We start from the raw sequence: 14,239 nt of genomic DNA, 5'->3' as shown, positions 1-14,239 counted from the left end.
ATCCAGAAACCATGGAAACGTACGCGGTTCCATGGAATTTGAAGTTAGGAGCTAGCTAGGTCGCTGTGTCCCCAAGTGCAGTCGCAAAAACCATCAAGTGCTACGGCGAAACTGGCTCACATGAGGACCGCCCCAGGAAAGGAAGACCAAGAGTCACCTCTGCTGCTGAGGATAAATTTCTAAGTTGCTGACCCCTGCGCTAGCGTAATATTAGGCATTAGGCAATGTATTTTACAGAGTTGAATGTGAGGGGTAATTGTAAGAATAAATTTGCATTCACCAACTCAACTGATTCAAAATGTAAAATTTCATCGTTTTAGTTTTTGACAGAATCGCTTTAATGTGATGCCAGTGCTTTATTATAAGACTCCACCAAACCCTTGTTGCCTGTATCATTCCTTTGCTATGTCACATGAAAGCTGCTAAGGGAATAGCAAATGGTAAGAAAAATGACTTCCTTCTTAAGATTACAAGCCCAGAGAATAGCAATGTTATTAGCATTTTTAGTCAAGAAATGTTATAGTAATAAATACAAAAAAATGCAGTGGAAAACCTCAAAGTAGCCTCTGTGAATCATGTTTCCTGTACAGCTTATCCAACTAATGACAGTTCCATCTGTGTGCTTTTTCTCTTGCACAAGCAAAACGTCATGACAGGTCTTTTTCCCCTGAGAGGAACAACACAAGACACACATGTTAAAAATCTCCTCTTGTGTTCATAGTGATCTTTCTCAGTGCCTCCGTGTCTTGTCTAAAAGTTTAGTTTAGCCTCTATTTACTCGCTCATATGAATCCCAATTAGTTTTTTTGCATAACCACAAACCAGTCATGTACTGTGTATCCACTACACCCAGACAAGGTCACCATCGCCACATTTCCAGTCATTATCTTGTTTCATGATTTCAGGCTTTATGCAGTTTTATGTCCTCTGAAGCTGAGACATCAGTGCCTCGGAGCAGAGTGATTAATGTGGTTATCTTTAGGAGTAAATGGAGTATAGGCAGAACAGTGATTTGTAGCTTTCACTCTGGCGGCATCTGCCCTTCCTTGGAGGCAAGTACTAATTGAGGAAACCGTCCTTTATCATTATTTGATGTCTAGGTTATTCTTGGCCGTGTATAAGAGCAGTCTGTTGAGTTAAGCAACATGCTCTCCTTCCAGCCAGACTGAACTCCCTCCCCTTAGCTCAAACTGTCACGTAGCACAAAAATGTTGGTTTGGTTTATGGGATAGTAAGATGTTTATTTAATCTCTAAAGAAAAAAGAAGAGATGATTTTTGACAGTCTTTCACTGCCTGCGGGGTTTCAGGGCACTGTGTATTCTGCTTAGACGTTCAGGGGATCCTTGAATGCATACAAATCAATCATTCGTCACAGATCTGTTGAAGTTACAAACGATGGTGGAAAGCAATTAAATTGGTCATGGAAACTTTGGACGTTTCTTCAGGTGCAGTCGCAAATGTAAACAGTATGGAGTTCCATTTGAACCAAAATAATTTCCACATCTTCACCTTCTATGAATGTTGCTTGTCTCTGTCAGCACAACCGTCCATGAGGGCATACGGTGAAACAAGTTCAGCATAGCCGGGCTCTCTTTGTATTATCCCGATCGGAAATAATGTGTATCATGACATTTGACTTTCTCTTTCATGCTTTTAGCTTCAGTCTCTAGTAAAATAAATGTATTAACCTAATATAATTTATTTCAGATTCATTTTATAGTACCAAATCACAAGGTCCATTTGTTTTGTATTTGTTTTGATTTTCATTTTCATGATGCAGCATTCACTTTTGCAGATTTCAGTAAAATCTTTACTGTGCAGAATGGTTTGTTTTCTGTTTTACAAAGCAAAAAAATGCAGGCTGTACTCATTCAGTCCCTGTTTATCCTTAAGTCACCTCTCTAGCCTTGGCACTGTTTTATCAAGGCACAGCTGTTGCCTGGGAGGAAGTTCTGCCTTTGAAATAAATAAATGTGGGGAACTAATGTTTCTATGTTGAATGACTTTGACATGGCAGATAAATCTACTTCAATTTTGGCCATTGGTGGAGATGTGGAATAGGAAAAAGGTATCAGACATACATATTTTCCTGCTGAAATAGAATAGTGAAGATTATAATTTTATATGGTCATCCCTAAGGTAATAAATTGAAATCCTCATCTAAAATGAACAACTTATTTATTTCCATGATAGAACTTTTTGTTATAGTCAGGAGAATAAAGGCAAATGTAGAACAATGCACTGTTGAGATAAGATATAAGGAAGGGTTCCTGTCACATAAACAAAAGCTATAGTGTGGAATATTTGAAGTATAATTAAAAAATGAAATAAAGATCTGTGTGTACAAAGCTATGTTTGGGAACGTTAACATTAGCTCACAGATTTAGTGCCACAAATCTATGAGAGGTTTGTTACTTTATCCTACATCCTGACTACATCCTTATTCTATGTGAGATTTTTCAACCATCTCCCAAGACACAACCTAGTTGTGTACCAGAGTATAGTCAGAGTGTATACACCTCTGATTTGGTAGTTTGAGGGACCAATATTCACTCTATTTTCCTGATAAAAAAAAAAAAATCTCCTTAGCAACTAGAAACACTATGTTTGCCAGCTAATTGCTAACTCTGCCTGTTGGCCATTTGGTGAAAAGCAAGTAGAGTATAGTAATAAGAGCTTTTGGAAACAGATGGAAACAGCAGCCTTTCCCTGTAGGGAGCAGAAATAATGACAGTGAAGGTAAAAGTAGGCTGTAAAATGAAAACTGAAAGCTTCTAAAAAGCCCAGTAGCTGCAGAGATGGAGCTACTTTTTAAAACATACAGTCAAAAAAAAAAAGATTCACAATTTTGGATAACAATCATATTTCCAAATGTTAAAGATACGTACATATCCCCCAACATACGTACACACATTCAAGCATACATTCTTTCCTATGGTCATTGATACATTTGTGCACGCGATCCAAGCATGGCACGATCCAAACCCAAAGTTAAAGCACACATTTAATTTCCAATTGACATTACTCTGCAATTCAAGTACTTTTCACCAAATGAAAACAAGAAGCTTGCTTTTTCTCATGCACCTGACAAGACTGGCCTTCTTTAGTCTCAGAAACTATGCTCCTCTAAAGCAGCACTGCTTTTGGACTGGGTCATAGCCTTTAAAACGATCTCATATCAACAGTTACATGTGCATGACTATGCTGCTCTCTATTTATGCATGACAGAAAAAGCCTCCTTAAATAAAATACTTAAGGAAACCAACATTAAATGACATGATGTTTTGTCTAAGCTAGTGTGGTACTGCCCGAAACTAAACTGCTAGGGCCTGTGGCTGATGATCATGTAGACATGAGGCATCTGGAAAGAAGTAGCAGTTTGTTAATTGCTTCCTCCTGCATGTGTACAGTATGGTGTTTGTGGATTTAACTGGGACAGGCTAAAACATGTTGCACATTTTGCCATAGAAACCCTTTGATGCCTTTGGCTTCTAAAGCCAGAAAAACCTGTAAGAAGGCAGTCGGCCACGGTGATTAGGCTTAATAAGATAATTCACTGTAAAAATGTTTGTGCAGTTTGAGGAAGATTTATAACCAGTGCAGACAGAGCACTGCTGAGCAGCTGTACAGGGGGTAAGAGTCTTTGATTATGCATAATGTAACACAGGAATAGCTATTTCAAGACAGATGTGGTATATAGCTTGGGTTACACTATTGAAGTCTTTTTTGGCAAAAAAAAAAAAAAGTTGGGTTTTTTTCTGTGCAATGACATTTTTCTGACTATTCTAACCTTGTAGTAACACTCACCAACCTTGTGGTCCTCTATATGATACATCTGGCTTCTCTCTCATTTCCTGTCAAGTTGCCACAGCAGATGGATCATGTGGTGCATGGATGAAGCGTATTTGGCAAAGATTTTACAATGGAAGCCCTTTGTGATAAAGGCTTTCCATTTTTGGGGACTTGGGACCAGTACTAGGAGTAAACTAGCTTGTGAACCCATAGGCTGTGTTTGTGTCACTTTCCAGTCTCAAACCTTGGTGTCCACTAAACAGGGTAATTTCCATTGACCAAAATTATTAAGAACCAACATTTAAGGAACTGTGAAAAATAAGAGCAGAAGTTAGCATCTGAAATCTGTTTGGTATCTCAGTTCCTCAGTTGCCTGTGATACTGTAATCTGCAAATAAGTGTTATCGTTCACAAGTATTGTTTATGATCTAGTGTTTGAAGTATCCCCAACTGGTCACGGCAGATGGCTGCCTCTTCTTGGGCCTGGTTTTGCTAGACTTCTGCTTCTTCCTGTTAAAAAGACGTTTTTCCTTCCCACAGATGGTTGTTTGATTATTGGGGTTTTCTTTCTATTATTGTAAGGGTCTTTAACTTACGACAAAATGAAACTTGAGGCAAATGTTGTGGTGATTTGGTGCTTTTTAAATAAATTGAATTGAATGTGTTGCATATCTCATTCTGGTGGCTGATATATTGAAAAGGTCTGCTTCCAGTATTCTGAATATTCATTGCGAATGTATAACATTATGACTTTGATGGCAAAATAAAGACCCAGCTTTACATTGCTGGCGCTTAACTGAGCTATGTAAAGACAGGCAAACAGATCGTCAGTTAGCAGTGAGCTTTAGCTAACCTGTGGCTAACTTTATTTGTATTCAGCAAGCTGTATGCTCACTGCACCATCTTCATTTTCATTCTGAAATAGAGACTGCACTCTCATGGGAAATCGTTACCATGTGATTTGATTACATAGCAAATTCTATTTGGTTGCAAACCCCCCTACTAACAGGAAGCTAAATTAACGAATTAGCTTACACAGTGTATAGGCTATCATTATATATTGCTGAGATCTGGAAGTTAGTTTTTGGGCAGAGATGTGTCTCTGTGGGTCTATGCATGGTGGTTTAGTCAATAATGTAAGCTTTTGCTGGGAGTGCTGATAATTCCATGAAAGAAAAGTTACAATACATTTGGGAAAAAGCTTTCGAATGTGTGTTTACTGTGGCTGTTGCATCTTTCCACTTCAAAAATCAACAACATATGTTACATGCCCACAAGGCCCAAACTTTAGCATAAAGAAAAGTGCAAGTTGCTGTTTAAAAAGAAAGATTGTTTTTGCTTTTTTTGTGCTTTTATTTATTTATTTTTTGTTTGTTTGCTTTTTAAATGTTGTTTCTCAATATATTGTCTACAGAATCTTGACATTCATGTAGAGGATGTGCAGATTCGAGCCATTCTGTCATCCTACCGTAAGCGGATCCCTGTGATGGAAGGCTACGTGGAGGTCAAAGATGGTGGCAAATGGAAGCAGATCTGTAACAAAGACTGGACCCAGTTTAACAGCAGAGTGATCTGTGGCATGTTTGGCTTCCCCGGGGAGAGGAAGTACAATCCCAGAGTCTACAAGTGAGTATGTGTGGTCCTGGGTGGTTCAAAGAGCAGAGCAGAGTTTAAACTTTAAATGACTAAAGGGCACTTATATAGAAATTCAGGATATTAAAAGGTATGTCAGAATAATGTGGCTACTGTTTCAATGCTGTGACTCAGTGGGTGTTTTGTTGGGTACAGAAAAAAAATGCATCTGCAGGAGACTGGATGACAGATGGCAAATCCTAATTTTTTTTTCCTCTTTTTTTCTGTGCCACAAATTGGTAATTACATCTTTAGCAAACTCCCCTCGGTGCCTCACATGGATGAAAAATATATATAATTACATATATATAGATTTGGTAGATTTCTCAACCAGCACGTGCAGATCACTGCTGCGAAATTCATCTAAGTCTCAAACTGTAGAGTACAGCAACGTGGAAGGGGGGCTGAAAAAATTCAAATGAATACATCATCATTACAGTGTTTGACCAAATCCAACATGAGTGACTAACCTCAATCACTTCATTACTCTGGCAGCTCAGTACACCGACTGGGTTAGACTTCTGCGGAGGCTTGATAAATTTCAGGTTCTTACTGAAATCTTTGTGGATTGTGTATCTTTATCTTCTTCTTTCTGCTGCTCCCCTTACGGGTCAACACAACAGATCATCTGCCTTCATGTCACTCTATCCTTAGCATCCTGCTCTGTCACACCATCCTCTGTATATCGTCCCTCATGGATTTTTTGTGTTCACTCCCTTTTTTCTCCTGCCTGACATCTCCATATTCAACATCCTTGGTCCAATACATTAAATATACCTCCTCTGCCAATGTATCATCTCAGCCTTTTCTCTTTAACTTTGTCTCCAAACTTTTTGACCTGAGCTATCCCTCTGGTGGTCCTGGTGCTCTCAAAGAAAATCTTAGCATCTTCACCTTTGACATCTCCAGCTCGAACTCCTGTCTTACTGCTGTCCTTCTGTCACAAATCAACCCTGACACCCATCTCCATCCACTCCACCCTACCTGCAATGTCTTCCTCACCTCTCTTGTACTCTGCTGGTTGCTTTGGATGGTTGACCCCAGGTATTTTAACTCATCTACCATCACTACCTCTGCTCCTTGCAGCTTTATTGTGCATCTCTATTACAACACCTAAAATTTTCCAGTAATTATCAAGAAAGAAAGCAAAACGCCCAAAGCCAAACCCAGGAAATGATTTGCAGTTCATTCAGCGTTGTGTTTCAACCACATATACTCCAAATGCAAAAAGTACAGATGCAACAATTGAGTCAGCTGGTTTATTATCAGCCATGGCACATACAAATAATCTGGCCCATACTTTTTAGTAATTTTGATTAAAACTAATAATATATATGATAATAAAGAAAATCATATATATTATTTTCCTGGGTTCTCATTTGCATGAAATAGAGATAAAGAAAACTTGCCAGTTTTCTGGCTGTTCAGATTATATATATCTGCTCTCCTCTCTCTAACCTTCCTCAATCCACACACCACCCCCTACAGTCAGCCTATGTAGTAATCAGCCTATACTACTATGTGACTGGCTGGCTTTTGGAAACCTTGAAAGGCTACAAACACAAACAGAGGCTGGATGTCAACTGCTTGTGCACTTCCATCATCCAAACTATACCAATGGTCAGTCCAACAACCCACTAAACAACCCTAACCCATCCTTAACAGCAAAGGCTAAAATGTGGACAGCTGCTTCTGGGAACTCTCTGCTCATTAGCAATGTTAAAATTCACAAATGTGAACTGCAGCATTGTTAATGAGTTCAGAACAGGCTGAGATCTTGTGAAATCTCTCCATAACACCTTCCTTAAAAACTGTATATAGTAAATGAAATTCAGAAAAGCACGACATGTCCCTGTTAAATATTCTGTTTTCACACCTATAATAGATATATCAAAGCTTAATGTTCAGTATTGCAGTTTAGGCATTGTATTGCAATGTGCCAGGACCAAGCATTGTAAACAATGGAATAATCTTTAATCCTCTAATGTGTGTCCCATTACATTCCTGACATTACAGGCCTTTTACAGCAAAATTCGTGCCTGACTCCTGTATTTTCAGTATAGGTGCATTACAAAAAAGTTTTGCAGTGTGCGAGGAACTGCTGAGAAATCTAAATCTTGCTGACATTAGGCCAAATGGCCACAAGTTAATCATGGTGTACCACAAAACTTCAGGCACTCAAGTTAACCTTAAATTTACTGTCTGGCTGAGTTGGAAGTCTCCCCTCTGCTTTAGGTAACCAAAGCAGAGTGCAGCAGCTTCCTAACTTTCTATCTACGTGTCAGCCTGCTTTGGCCACAGTGTACTTTCACAGGCTGGCATTATAAAATAAATGTGACAGTTTCATAATCCTGAATTTGTCTTTTGTCCTATTGGCTTGAGATTTTCACAATAGCGTCTTCATGAAATGTAAAAAGTGAATTTATAAAGTTATAAAACAGTACATATTCAGTGTTTTGACCTGGAACATTATTGAGTTAAATAGTACATAGTACTAAAATAGTAAATAGTACATTGTTGGTTTCTGGTTATTGTGACTTAGCAGAACAGCTTGGCATTAGTATTATAGATCAAAAGATTATAAAATGCACACCTTATTAAAAAGCTATAAGGGGAGTACCCCCACTAGGGACTTGAGACAGCAGTTAAAACTGACTTGAGGCTATAACGTTGTTGCACACAAAAATGATTGAGTAACTGCTAGATCTGTAAGTTAACTTATATTCTAAATTATTTGACAATGAACATGGAAATTGAAAGAACAAAGGGCTGCATGCTTAATCTCTTGAAAAGTTCTTAGACATTAGATCTTACAATGTCTTGATGCATGTTCAATCATCCAAGTAAGTAAATTCCAGAAAGTTGATTCTTGATGGTGCGTTTTCAGTGGTAGAACTGTTTAGTCACTCATCCTGTTGACTTCTTCATAGAGTGAATAAATGAATTAATAAATGATGAAAATAATCAACTTTCTGCGACGTACTTACCTGGATGATTCATCAAGACATTGTAAGAACTAATGTCTAGAAACTTTTCTCTTGCGTTTAGTATGTCTAAAGATGACACTAAGGAAGATTGTTTAGTCTTCGGGGTTGTCACCAATGACAACTTAGGTCTCCCATGGTTAATATTAGGGCAGGAGATAAGAACATGCAACATTTTAAACATTTATCCTAATCTTAAGAGCGAGAACAGGATGAAATGAATCAATAGTCTGACTTTACTCCTAGTTTGGTTCATGTTCAGTGTCCACTTTGTATATAGATAGTGACTTTATAAAACTGTTTTACAACACAGAAGTCTGCTATTTGCACAAGCTGAGTTATTAATCATTGTAATTAAATCACGAGACATAAAAAAACCATTTGTTTATTCACTGCAAACATAATAATTAATTTGGGGTTGAAAAGTTGTAGTGAAGGATGACATTAACCTTAACGTTAATTAAGTCTTGAAAATCGTAACTTGACAATGACCCTTTTTAATGAGATTTTATGAAAGTAAACTTTCACAGCTTTAGGACAACTACTTTATTAAATCGTTAGTCCTTTAAGGCAGCACTGATATTCATCGCATATGTGTTCAAATTGCTTTAGAGGCAAAGCTCATCTTTGGGCTGCTCCTTTGGACTTTCCTTCTCGCCAGCAGCAAATGAAAACTAAACGCTGTCTGTCCTGTTGTAATCTGGTCTTTCACATAGGCTGCATAGACTGTATTTAACCTGATTCAGTTGCCGCTGCTGCTGCTGAGAGAAGCTACAAGAAATGTCAGTAAACACCTCAACCATCTCAGATTAGTGACTAGCTACAGTAGCAAACTGTGCTGTCTCCATTCCTGTTTGCTTTGTACACCTCAGACTTTCAACTTTACAACTTCAGGTCATACCACCTACAGAAACTGTCTTGACGATTCTTCAGTGGTTGGATGTATACGGTGGGCAGTCATGGCCTTGCACCTGGCAGTAGTATGTAGATATGTCATGTTTTAATAAGCAGATAGTGACACGAACATGTACAGTGGAACTTCAGTGAACTGTGGAGATGGCTGTTAATTCTTTGTGACTGTAACACCTCCCTTATCACAGATTGTTATTGCACCTGTTGTTTATATAAAAATCTTGAGTAGTGCAGCTCAATGCTCTCAAATAAGACAGAAGTAGTAACATTGTGTTATACCTAGTTGAAAATTCTTCTCATCTCCTTTATCTGTGCAGGATGTTTGCTCGCAGGAGAAAGCCCACATACTGGGACTACTCTGTCAACTGCACTGGCAATGAAGCACACTTGTCCAGCTGTAAACTGGGCCAGGCTGTACTGGAGAAGTCCAATGGGACCTGCCCTAGAGGATTGCCTGTGGTGGTGAGCTGCGTGCCTGGTAAAGACTTTGCCCCAACACTCATGATGGGATTTAGGAAGGCCTTCCGACAAGAGGTAAAAAACCCCACATTGTGTCAGTACAACAAGCGATGTAACGATAAGTGGGTGCTGCATGAATGGTGTGAACAAACTGAAATGGTAAACAAAGCTGACATAGGAAATAGCTGCTCGAGTTCAGCTCGGTTCACTGGCTCTGATATAGAGGGTGAATGCATGAAATGTTTTGGTTCGATGTTAAGCAAGGATGGCTCCATGTCGCTTGGTGAACTGCAGCTGGAGCTGCTTTGGAAATGCCTTTGTCAAAATTAGTTACTGTCATCTCAGAGTTTAAAAAATGGCCCAGTCTTGTAAAACTCTCAGGGCAGGGAAAGAACAGCAGCACCAGTGTCAACTATTATTCTTTCTTTAAGTATAAGACCCAGAATTAGTAAGGCTGTATCTTTGGGGTAGTTTTCATACTTTATTTAAATTTTATTCTCTAAGAAATTCAGGACGATAAGGATATGACTCAAACAAGCCCTCCCCAAAAGCACTGTGTAGTAGCATAAGTGAGTGCTCAGGCTGACTTCATGAATTCTAAATGTAATTCACAAAGGCTAATCACTGTTTCCTGAAGGCGTGATTCATTCTCTGCTCAGATGTAAGAATCTAAAATGGAAAATGTAATCTTTTTCTTTCTGATGCTTTGGCTACAAATCTTTTGTCTTGCAGCAGGGACAGCTGAGCAGATGCACTCTTTACTCACAGGGTTAGAGCTGCCCTGTGGAGTTCTCTCGAAAACACGCAAAAATTAGATTTATATTTACTGCTATTTGACAACATTCATAGAAAGCAAGCAGATAAAGTCAAAATGTGTTTCCATCCTCATAAATGATTTTTTTAAACCTTAATGTTCATTCCTACTCCATCACTGCCATCTGTAGTAAAAGTCTGTTGAAGCTCCAAACTCCTCTGCTTGCAGATAAGATTATATTTGAAAATATCTCAAATCTGCCACAGTTGGAGATTTCGGCCACAACATTTCAGCTACGAGCTGTTGTTAGAGAGGATTTCACCTCACACCTTACGTTTTAGACATAATACTGCTGACTTTAACTTCATGGCCTCACGACAGTGTTAATTTTGATGTTCACTATAGCCGTTTGCTGTTCTTTTCTTTTTGTCTCTGTCAGCAAGATTAAGGAAAGTCGAATTTCAACTAAGTTAGTGAATAGGTGTATCATGGGAAATCACCGACACATCCCATTTTTATGATGAAGACATAGGGCACTTTCTTAAAAATAATATATATCGTTATCACAAATTTTCAAATGTATATCGTGATAAATATTTTTGGTCATGTCGCCCTGCTCTACTGTGGGGTAGAAAGGCCTCTGCCATTGCTGGTTCTTGACTTGCAGAATAGTTTTGGTTGTTGTGCCATCATCGCTTACTAAAACAGTTACTCCTGCATTCAAACCATCATTTTACAGTTGTTGGTGTTTCGGGTCAGTGTATGAGTTTTTCAGCTGTGTCCTCAGTACTAGTGATTCATACACACACAGGAAAGTGCAGGAAAGCCCTTCTATGTGGCTATATGATTCTTCCACATTTGAAGTGACATATAAAAGTGACATATAAAAAAAATACTAAACTTGCAGTGGTTTTTTAGCTAACGTTATAGTGAAAGATTTATCGTTTGGGGTTATAAGTACCCCCAGTAACAACTCTGTTAGGGGCACATGAGCCAAAAACATATTCTGAGAGTATGGACTCAGTGTTAGAGTTTAGGGCTGAGAATACTAATTCTACCCCAAGGGAAAGGCAAATATGAGTTTTTGGGGAAAAATGTAAATGGTTTTTGATGTGTGTTGAGTTAAAATGAGTGTGTTCCCTGATTGCCAAGCCTCGGGAGAACAATTTAATTAAAACACAAATTTGATATTCTGATTGCCTAGACAGAATTAGGGCTAGGGTTAGGTTTGTGGTCCTCTGATGATCCAACCATCCGACATCTTTGCGGCAGCGGAGGCTGCTTTAAATATTCAGTTAGGTCAGGGTGTAAACTTGGGCATTTACACTTTCGACCATGTGTAGAAAATCAATGCATTTAAATTAGAAAATAATCCACAGCAAGACTGTTTCGACCACGTGGCTTTCAGTTTGTTCATCCTCCACAGTAGCTTTTCATTTTGAACACTTGAATCCCTGCCAGCTCTGCAGAGGTCGTTCTTGTCCTCACTCTGACATCTGACCTCAACAGTAGGTAAAGAAGCCCATTTTCTCACTCGCACCCTCTTAAGATGTCAGGGGTCATGAATTCTTCTTAGCTTAGTTTGACAGTAAGCCAAGAAGAATTTATCTCTGCGTGGCTTCATTCATGGTCTAATGTGAGGTCGGAGCTTGCAGGCATCCTGTCACGTTCCACAGATGGTGGATGGATGGGAGTGGTGTCCCTGACATCATGATCCAAATGGTCCAACACACTCTGCAGATCTGACTCAAAAGAATTATATCCTTAAACCCAAGTTTAAAAATTTGAAAAACAAAACAAAAATAAACAAAAGCACTCCACAAGCGCAAACTTCCACCAAGGCAGCTCATTTTCTATGTACTATTTACTTTTAAGAGAATAGTTTTGTATTTTCTGTATATTTATTTGGTTTTCTTTGTTCTTTCAAAACCTCTTTTAAGTTTTTAGTGCAGGAAACCCATTTTAATATAACTGTCTTACTTTTGAAGGTAATCCTTTTATTATTATTATTCATTTATGTGGCTATGAAATATAAAAATCTTACATTAATTTACATGCTTAGTAATATAAAAGATGCAATCAATCACAAATTACATTGAAATTGTTATGTACTTAGAGATCTATCGCTGCCAGCATGTTAGACTTTCTGGTAAGAGAAAGTTTTTGTTATGTTATTGTATTCTACTGTCTACTTACCAATTTGAAAAAATAAAAACAAAATAAACCAAACTTTGTATAGCGCTTTTCTAGTCCCTAAGGACCCCAAAGCACTTCACACTACATTCAGTCATTCACCCATTCAGACACAGGCGATGGCAAGCTACATTGTAGCCACAGCTGCCCTGGGGCGCACTGACAGAGGCGAGGCTGCCGGACACTGGCGCCACCGGGCCCTCTGACCACCACCAGTGGGCAAACATGGGGTTAGTATCTTGCCCAAGGATATTTGGCAGCCAGGAGGCAGCCTGGGATCGAACCACCGACCTTCTGATTAGTGGCTGACCTGCTCTGCCGCCTGAGCTACAGCCACCCCCAATATCCACATTCCTCTGGCTATGATTAGTTTTTTTGCATTGTGCCACCACAGGGATGACATCAGGGTCTCGGTCTCATCTTGGAACTCCAACACATTCTAAACATTCTCACTGCAGGTTGAGAGTTCGTGACCCTAGAGCATAGGTGTCAAACTCTGGCCCGCGGGCCAAATTTGGCCCGCAGCCTAATTACATTTGGCCCGCAAAGCCATACCAAATTACTATTAGAGCTGGCCTACTGGTATTATACAACTAATATATATATTGTTTATTATTAAGCTTTGCTTGTTCCATATTCAGTTTTTCAGCAAAACTTGTTTGAGTCCATAAGAAAAGATTCATTCTTATATCTGGAGGAAGATTTTTTTTTTTTTTTCAATAAATATTAATAAATGTTCCAGTTTTGAATTTTGGCCCACTGTGTATTTGAGTTTGACACCCCTGCCCTAGAGGATGGGGACAGCATTTTGAAGTATTTGGCATGGTCGTTCAATCCTTACCAATGGCTTTATGCACAGTGGCAATGTTGCCAATGAAAAGGAAGTCACTTTCATTGGGTGAACATCGCTGGCATGAAGGGGAATATCTCTTCATTACCAATATGTTGGAAGTTGTTTTGAGTCAAACATACACATGAAGGCCTGTGTCTAGAAAACTCATATTTACCCAAGCAGCTTGTCTCCTTCCAAAAATATCTGTAACATACCTGTCTGCTTTAATGGTGTAAATGATATTGAACAAATTGGACGACTTTCTTTTTTTTACCCCAAGCATTAGAAGTTGGGCTGGTGTTAGTGTTATTTTGACAAGATGGCTGCTATGTAACAACATACATAAAAGAGTGTGACTTCCTGCATTGTGACACTCATTAAAATTTACTGTCCTAAGCCACTGAAGCCCTTCTGTCGGTTTTGACGATGTGGTGTCCAACAGCCTGCCACCATCATGGTCACAGTTTGTGTGTCCTTGTACCACTGCTGATACTTGCTGGTCAGGAGTGTCTCTAAGGTTTTATACCTGCCCGTGTCCTACATTCACATACGCCATGAGGGTTAGAGTAAACCGGTGCCTCACTTACCCTGATCCTGACATTTATCTATGTGTCACATTTTTAGACTAATGATTGTTTTATGGTTCTAATGTTAATGTTAATAGTGCTGAGGAAATCTGA

At 38.9% G+C, this 14,239-nt stretch overlaps 1 protein-coding gene across 1 annotated transcript in view; it reads left to right on the top strand.

Moving 5' to 3' along the window:
• Positions 1-14,239, top strand: part of LOC146696505 (lysyl oxidase homolog 2B-like) — a 48,197-nt gene that overhangs the window by 13,873 nt on the left and 20,085 nt on the right. Inside the window, exons 4-5 of the mRNA XM_085474623.1 lie at positions 5,208-5,419; positions 9,639-9,855. Coding sequence (XP_085330749.1) covers positions 5,208-5,419; positions 9,639-9,855 — 429 coding nt within the window. The remainder of the gene's footprint in view (positions 1-5,207; positions 5,420-9,638; positions 9,856-14,239) is intronic.

Source organism: Copadichromis virginalis, linkage group LG12, assembly GCF_057382275.1.
Source record: "Copadichromis virginalis isolate Kocher_CV1m ecotype Utaka linkage group LG12, C_Virginalis_male_GT1.1, whole genome shotgun sequence".
In the NCBI taxonomy this organism is placed as follows: Eukaryota; Metazoa; Chordata; class Actinopteri; order Cichliformes; family Cichlidae; genus Copadichromis; species Copadichromis virginalis.
Note: the sequence above shows the minus strand (reverse complement) of the source record. Positions and strands in the feature narration are given on the sequence as shown.